The sequence below is a fragment of the Atractosteus spatula genome, chromosome 16, assembly GCF_055471065.1.
Source record: "Atractosteus spatula isolate fAtrSpa1 chromosome 16, fAtrSpa1.hap1, whole genome shotgun sequence".
In the NCBI taxonomy this organism is placed as follows: domain Eukaryota; kingdom Metazoa; phylum Chordata; class Actinopteri; order Semionotiformes; family Lepisosteidae; genus Atractosteus; species Atractosteus spatula.
This window is the reverse complement of record NC_142721.1, coordinates 10599263-10608259: the sequence shown is the minus strand read 5'-3', so window position 1 is coordinate 10608259 and position 8997 is coordinate 10599263. Positions and strand designations below refer to the sequence as shown.

Genomic DNA, 8997 nt, shown 5'->3' with positions numbered 1-8997 from the left:
TCATCAAATATAAAGTGGAAATCTTGACAAAAACCTGTCATAATACTAGACTCCAGCCACACAGCTTCAGAAAGTCAGTTATTAACTAAAAAATCTTAAATCTCTTCAAGAAGATCACTTCAGGAAACAAATCTGAAACATACTGTACTAAACCTTGCTTCTCAAGCAGTTGCTGAAAAATGAACACAAACAGCCTTGGATTAATACACTACGATACAGACAGCGTTGTATAATCTAAACACTTTTCATGAACTGCAAATGAAACGGTTTGTGTAAATAAAAAGCATTTTCATTCATCCTTTAGTTGTGATAGCATGAGACTGACAACGCCAAAACAACATCAAAAATGATCTTTGTGCAACGGTTATCAGTGAATGAATATCAAACAATTGAGTGGTTTAAGGCAATGGAATATCAAAGTGTTGTGTTTATTTCCATGGGTTAATACAACTTTTAAAGGTCAATGACACTATTGAAGACTGTAAGTCTGCTTCACATCATTCACAGAAATAGTGATGATGAGAGATCTTGGGTCCTTCCTATTCTTGTGGACTGTTATTTTCCCCTGCAAGGTATTTCCTGAAAAACAACAAGAAAGGTATAGTAAATGCTAAAATAAGTCCAAATCTTTCCAATTTTTTACACTGAAGAATACAAATTTTAATTCTACAACAAGCAGAGCGCTTTATACGTAATTTACATGGATGAAAATGCAAAAGAAATCCTTTCCTTTGTATATACAGTTGAAAATGAAGAGCATGCACATAAGCTGAAATTGTTTGTTCTAATTTTGTTTTGTAATGATATTTCAAACCATTGAACAGTTAAGACCCAAGTGAAAAGGACTATTATTGTCCTCTTCTCCAACAAATCTGTTTTGAAACAAACTCTTGTTATCTTGTTATCTGTTATCTTAGTCCTAACTTTGTTACATGACACATTTTTTCAAGTATAGTTTAGTTTATGAAATATCCATACTGTTAATTTGCAAATGGACAAGACTTTTTTTTAATATGAACATCAATAGCAGAAAAGAGCTACAATTTCTAAAAGAAATATACCTTTCCTGAAATAAAATCTAGGCTAAACTGTTCTAAAAGAACTGTAGATGTGAACAGGTTGCTCTAATCACTTACATACAAGAAAAATAAAATAACTGAAAATCTTCCTCCAGTTTACAAGTTTAAGATTCATACTGTAATACACACTGAAGTGCAGAAATGAAATGCACTATTACAGATTATAACCAGATGGCAATCAAAATTGATATGATTACAGTAAAGACGACACATTGGCTGGAAGATAATTCATCAGATAATTAGTTTGATTTACTGCACATTTCACAGGCATGATAAATTACTGTTTACTCTTTAACCAACAAGCTTTGCATTCCAACTGCTTTTGGTTACAAATAATTCAAAAGAAACTACCGAGTACATCATTTCAATTCACTGTCCAGAAGGAATGTTCTCATTGGCACTGGAACATCATTATCCAGTGTGAACAATATTTACCGTCCTTTTGCCTACAGAATATACATGTAATGTAAGTAAATACGTAAGTTTAGAAATTTTGCATATTGGGTGGGTTGAAGTTTTGATTTAAGACAGGTATAAATATAAAGCCAGTCAAAATAGAACCTTATTGTAAATTCAAAAACAGGGTTATGCTTACAGTCACTATACTTAAAAACTGAGATCAGCGCAAAATAAGTTAAATAGACTTTAAACATCCAGTTTGTATTAAAATGTTAGCATAAAGCAGCCCTAAACTGAACTGTTAATCAAACGTGAGTCTGGTTTCTTGCTAATACTTTATCCTCTGCTTCCTTCTTGTCCTATTATAAATGAAATATATTTATCTTAAAGGATGAAATTTTTCAAAAAGATTGAAGATTGTCAAAGTCTGTGGGCACTTCCAAGGTGCTTCCAGGCTGGCAGCAGCCTGACCTGATCAGATCTCAAAAGCTGAGCAAGGCTGTGCATTGGCATGGTCAGTATTGAGATGAGAGACCAGATGAGTACTGGTCTCTACACACTGGACCAGAATTTCCAAACTGATGTCCCAGTATGGTGTCAAAGATGCTGCACTGTAGGAGATGCGATCCTTTGGATAAGACATTAAACCAAAATCTTGACATAATGGTCGTTAAAGATCACCCTGCATTTTCTTAAAGACTAGGGGGTGATACCCCGGCTTCCTGGCTAAACTCCACCTATGGGTTTTACTCTCTGACTTAAGCTGCCCATTAATTCAATTGATGAAGCAATTTCACACTTCTCTGCCCATTATGTCGTATAGTGAGGCTGCTTGTGCGTAATGGCTGCCACACAACTCCCTGTGGGTGCTACACACAAGTGTAAAGCACTTTGGGATGAATAGCACCATATGTATACATGTAATGAATTATTCTGATATTTACAAGTACTCACTGATGGGAATGCTCACACTTCAGATACATTGTGGGGTTTTAAAAATTGTAACTGTAAGCTTGTAACAAATTTTCTTGTAACTTAAATTAGTAAAAAATAATAATAACAATCAGTCAGAATTAGCCTGTTCTGAAACTTAAGTTAAACAAATGCAATTTATATCGTCACAAAAATGACTTTTCTAATTAGATTCTTATTCTTTCACATCCATACTGTATATGACCTACCAAAGCAATCATTATGTAATTATAAGGTTATAAAATTAACCACTGTCCCCTTAATTCACTTTATATTACAACTGCATCCTGCTTGCTGGACTGAACAAAGGCCCATATAGCTCAAAGGCTGATCGGAGTAATTCATCAATGTCACAGCAGTGTAAAATGACTGATGTTTTAAAGGCTCCAGTGCTCTTAAAAGCCTGAGAACCCTCTCTGTTGAATCAAGCTGCTTTAATGCATTATTACATCCTTCAACTGTAAATCTACTGCTTCTATCTTATTAGAAACCAGATTGAATTAATTAAAACCCCACTGAATGATATTTTTTACATATATAATTCACATGGAAAATTTAGGACTTATCTCCTATCCTTTCATAAACTGTAAAGAGCATTAAGCTAGACCTCTAAAGACACTGCCACACTGCCTGATATTCACCGCAGTGGTGTAAAGCTCAGCATTTTAATACAATACTTCTGTTGCGGAATTCATTGTATATGCAAAATTACATTGCTCTGCCCTCTGTCCTAATAAAAGGAATCATTATTTTTACAGGCCCTGAAAGAACAATTCAAAGTATGCCGGTGCCTTAATAACTGCTCACTTCAATGATCACTTGACAGAAACTCTGCCATTGTGTTCTTTGTAAGTCTACAATCTATGTCTCTGCTTTATTATTTTTTGTCTTATACAACCTTGCTGGTAGAGGGTGATTATGAAATCTTAAACGGTTATTCTGCTTCCATTGGCATCCCACCTCAGTTTTGGAAAATCATTGATTTTTGTTTATAAAACACTTTTGACTTAGAATCATTAATCTCAAACCTTTTCATAAAATAATAACTTAATATCACGAGGAACCATTGCCCAGGACAGATGAACTGAAAAAATGGCAAATGAGGCTAAAATGACTAAACTACAGTATACAAGCTACAAAACATGATGAATAAAAGCACATGCTCCCCTGCTGTTGAAATGGCTAAGCTATAATTGCAATAGGACAATTCAGAATATAGCAGTTCCCTTAAGTACTTTTCAAAGGTAAATGGTGACCTCCTGCTTCCAAAGCATTAATCAATCTCCACATAGAAAATACACAAATCAAAAAAACTAATTATAATCATGGCAGCTGACACAACATCTCTTTGTTCCATTTTCAAGAAGCTATACAGTTTTAAACAGCAAACAGTCCTAAAAAATCCTTATTTATGACTGGGACAATTAAAAGTAAGCCAAAATGAAAAATGATCCTTCATAATTTATAAATTTGCAAACACATTCAATTTACACTTAATGACTGTCATCTGAGTCATTAGTTTATGACTGGTAACACCTGAGACAAAGGCTGCAAATTGTCTTTAAGTGGTAATATATTAACAGAGCGTCAACAGAGGATTAATAACTGACCTTTAATTAATTGTATACTTATTAACAAAGTCAGATTAAAATGTAAATGTGTTATTAATGTATAATTTAGAGTTTATTAATGGTTTGCTTTGCTTACATTTATAAGGTGTACTATTCAGATTGCCTATATTTTGCATACAAAACCTATGGGGACATGGAATATCCCCATGAACAATACATACAGTAACTCAAAGGGAAACTGCAATGCTGTTTTCATATTTTGGGTTTAGAAAGAATCAGAATTGATGAGTGCCTTTCAAACCAAAATAGAAGTAAAATGTATACAAAACTTGTAAAACCTCCAATTTACACCACAAAGTAGATTAAATTTCCAGGTATGCACAGCACTGTATTCTGTGATTTAGAATAAGGCAACACAACTTCCAATGATGTGAAAAGGCCCTGTTATATTGTAAACAAGAAGGCTGATGAATACATCTCTTTAATCTAACAGAAATATTGCCTTCCACTTCAAGCTGGTTTTGCCGATAAATGCAGCTTACTTGTTAACTCTGCACACATATCACGTTGGAACGTTTCTGCAGTGAAATGTCTCTAGCACAACATTGCCCGTACATCACAATACATCAGTCATCACAGTGACTAGTGACTGAAAAGGGCAGCATCACGTCAGAATTTGTGGGAATTCTCGCTCTCACCCGTGGGGAGACCAGGCGTTTGCGACAACATGGCAACTATGCAGGACTTTCACAAAGATTTTGTTCTTAATTCTAAATTTGGAAAATTTTTCTATACCTTCAACGAATTTACATTACTAAGATTTAATTTGCAGCTCCCCTTTAAAATGTAAGGCATTGTACAATATAAGAGGTTATGCAGGAGTCAAACCCTATCCACAGCTAGACAGCTAACATATTCTATTCATTTCATATTATACACTTGAGAATTATCATTTAAAACAGCATTTTCTAAAAGTACTTCTCTAAAAACTTTAAGAAACATTCTAGGTACTACCAATAAAATATTTCCTACATCATTTTACTTAAAGAGTTCCTTTTAAATGACCTAAATAATCAAATTATATTTAAAATCATTTCTACAATAAATAGAAAAAAATAATTGTGTGCTTTGAGCAAGGATGGACTTTAAGGACTTAAAAGTTGTTTTAATGATTAACCGACTCATATGGAAAGCACTGAAAGCATCTTAGTCCAATATAAATATTCACAGCCCCAGTCTCAGGACCTACAGTATACATGTAAAACGGTAATCTGTGATTTAGAAGACACAGATCTGAGGCAGCAAGCCAATGAAGGGTGGAAAATATTAATTTCATTTTAACGCCTCCGGAGAGAGCACTAGATCAGAGCGGTGTTTCCGAGTAGAAAATTAACTGATTATAAGTAATAATCACTTCCTCTCTTCTTCACTGCTTGACATGCAGACAGTGGTCTGCCTCTTAACTCAAGCTAAAAGGACAGGCTCTTAATGCTGGCTTCCCACCCACTGCATGTACATTTAGAATTTAAGTCAAGCTAATTTTTCTGTAGAATATGGAACAGGACCAAACTACGTTCATTAGGAACCTTCCCTAACCCATTGAAAAAATGTATTTAAAAAAAACAACCCTTGTTATAAACCATGTCAGTAGATGTGAGTGGCAGAGGACATGAAAATGACAGTTAAACTTGCCCCTGTAAAATGTTATACTGATAAACCACCTGCTTAAGATTACATATTTTCCTTGGAATTTTCCCTTATAAATCCTATTCTTCTGTTCACAGCTCCAGTTTTCTGACTATTTATCTAATATCACCTTCAAAGTATCATTTTTATTGCAAGAACTTAGGCAGAAACATTATAGTATGTTCTTTATAAGAGACCTATAATGTGTATTATATTTAGCCTTTGATAGCAAATTACATTAGGTTAAGTGAATTTTTAGACAATGACCACATTTTGCGTATGCTACATTTTTCTATCTTTAAACAGAAGGAGCAGCTTGAAATGCAGTGCAAGTTCAGCACTATTGAAAAATGACATCAAGATAATTCAGACTCTCTGTTCCTCAGGCACAGTATTCCATTATTTTGTCTGGAATCTAATGCAGTTAAACCTGCCATAAGAATAACATCTATAAAGTGAAGATTTGTCAGTCCTTTTCACTTTCAATACAAGGCCTTCTATAATCATTGGCTAAAATCATCATTCATTTGAGGACATGCAAAACTTATTTGCCTGAAAATCTTTCAGATGCAAGGAAACACCAAAGAGCATATTGTTTTAAGATGTCATCTTAGAAGCTTGAATATAAAACAAAACTAGAACAATATCTCTTGCTGAATTCTCTGGGTTAGCCATACTAGAATGTATGCAGGACTGTATTCTGCAAAATGGCATGAATGCAGATGTCATGTGGATTGGTTACTGCAATGAAGAGAAACAGACTTTGTCACCAGATGTTACTGTAGCTGGTCTGTGCTACTGTTGAGAATTTAAAGGTTATTAAAAAATAAAAAATAAAACAAATAAAAGGTGTCTGGAATAGCTCTTTGTGAATGTGTCTGGAACTGAGGATTTGGCATTGCAGTACAAGTCCATCAAGAATCAATTAGGACTATCCTTTGGCTCAAAAACTTTAGAAATATACTAACATACTAATATACTAACAGTTCAAAAAGGAAAACACATCCTGCACTGTCTTGTAGCAACAAGGATATACTAGTCCGTAATGTTTTGCAATATCCGTCTACAGCTATCCAAGACCAAAAAATACAAGAATCAATCCTCCTGAAGTTCTCCATTTTCTGATATAAAATGATGCATTATAAGGCACTGCACTCACCCCTTCCTTTTACTGCAAGAAGAAATGAGATTGATCATTAATGATTCCTTTCTCATTTGTGACACTGAAACACCAAATTTACTGGTCAAACAGGAACAGAGATAAATTTCACACCAAAGCAATGTGCTTTATTGATCACATCCACATCAAATACCTTTCAACCTGAACCACAAAATTTTAGGTAATCACTGTGATAAAGTGAACTCCATCTGTTATACAGCTTCTCAATTTAAAGTGACAATTGTCACTGTTGCCTTCTCTATTAATACTAAAATTAAGCTGCCTTGAATCATTTAATTAATTTAATCACAGAGGGTGCGAAGCCTCTTTTTAGAACAAGAAAAAGGCCATACAGCTCTTTTTCTCTACAGTCCCACAAGCACAAGTGATTGTATTGGGACAAACCCGAAGTATGAAACACCCCCCCCATAAAAGGACTATTATTTTTTGTGCAGCAAAAATACAAATGTGGAAAAGGACCAAGCAGATGTCACACATATGATAACACCTGATTAAAACCTGAGGAAGCAGAGCTCAAACAAAGAGGGCAGTGGCTCAAAGGTTCAAACAGAGCTCTATTAAACAGTTCAAAGAAGGAACACCACCAGATGGGCTTCGCAACTATTCACTAAGAATATAACTGAAACAGACCAGAGGGTATGTACTGATTTGTCCATCAGGTGTCACATTCAGACAACACATTACAACATTATATGCCTTTCTGTCAATAATTACTAAAACACCCTTGTGTGTATATATAAACATTATAGTGTGTAGGATGATATTATTTCCCCTTTTTTGTAATTTAATCGTACGGCAAAAAATACCACATATCTCAGCATGACATTGTGGAACTATCAGGAGAGCCCACTGAGATGGTCAGTGTAATTTAGAACAGAACTGCGATTCCATTGTTTGTACAGACCTGACTGTACTGGAAGGGGGTTCTCCAACAGAAAAACAGTCTGCTTCCAGTGCGTTTTTGTGCTTTGGGGACCTGTGGAGAACATGACCTAAAATGGAAACAAAACACATTTGTGAAATACACCTTTGAAATAAGACTTCGCATGGCACATTCCACTTCCAATAATAACTCAAAGTCCAAAAATCTGAAAAAAGCCTTATCAGCAACAACGCAAGAAGTAGGTTAATTTCCTGGCAGCGCCTTTAGGGCAAAATCTGTAACCTGTGAAACATAATTGACTTGCCATTAAATAACATGTAAACACTTACCTTACTGGTGCAGTTCTTGTCAAAGAATACATCAAAGTATCCAACAATAGCCTAGAATGAAATGAGAGTTACGTCAGGAAAGATAATGTTAAAATCTTGCAATACTGGAACATTTCCAAGAACCAACACAATTGATTGTTCAATGTTGCCTGATTGACATGGGTAAGGGATAATATTGCTATTTTATGCAGGGTGTTTGTCCGCACGCCTTTTGCATACAACACAGCAATATAAGCTATACAAAAACAATTTCCAATGTATAATTTCTATAATGATATACACAAACCCTTTCACTTGCCTTTTTAACCACTGATGAGTTGACCCTAGGCATCATGTTTCAACTTCATAATACTATACATCATCTTTATACCTATCATAGAGAACTAAAAAAATCATAAATCTATGATTTCTCTTATTGAACTGCAGGCTAGAGACTATATGTTTTTACCCCTTTAATAAATGTAGCTTCAGAACTGGTGTGTCTTTCATTTGAGGAATAATGTGTTTCAAACTACACTGCCTTTGCCCAGATGGATAAAATGAAATTATCCAAATTACACAAGTCAACAGCTTGTACTGTATGCATCATTTTAGTGTAATGACCTTTCATTAAAAAATGCATTTTGGCACCTCGTATCCTGATATAGAAAACAAGCAGTTTCTGCTGAAACAGCAAAGTGAACTGACTCAGCCTGACATTAGTGGACCGATGGCATTTTACTAGCTGCCTTCCAGTTAGTCCACCTACATTTACACCTCTTATCTTTGTGTTGTTCATTAAATTTAATTCAAGCCCTTTTCCTTTGCGTGTACCCACTACTCAACAGTCACCTCCAAACTATACTGAACATATACTGTATCTGTGGCATTCAGTAGTGTCCTTTTCTTTCACAAGTTT

At 34.8% G+C, this 8997-nt stretch overlaps 1 protein-coding gene across 1 annotated transcript in view; it reads right to left on the bottom strand.

The window, feature by feature from the left end:
* Positions 1 to 393: 393 nt before the first annotated feature.
* The window catches only part of prmt3 (protein arginine methyltransferase 3), a 44527-nt gene continuing 35923 nt past the window's right edge, over positions 394 to 8997 (bottom strand). The window contains exons 14-16 of the mRNA XM_088934519.1: positions 8100 to 8150; positions 7792 to 7879; positions 394 to 579 (exon numbers count right to left, since the gene is read on the bottom strand). Coding sequence (XP_088790645.1) covers positions 470 to 579; positions 7792 to 7879; positions 8100 to 8150 — 249 coding nt within the window. The 3' untranslated portion in view covers positions 394 to 469. The remainder of the gene's footprint in view (positions 580 to 7791; positions 7880 to 8099; positions 8151 to 8997) is intronic.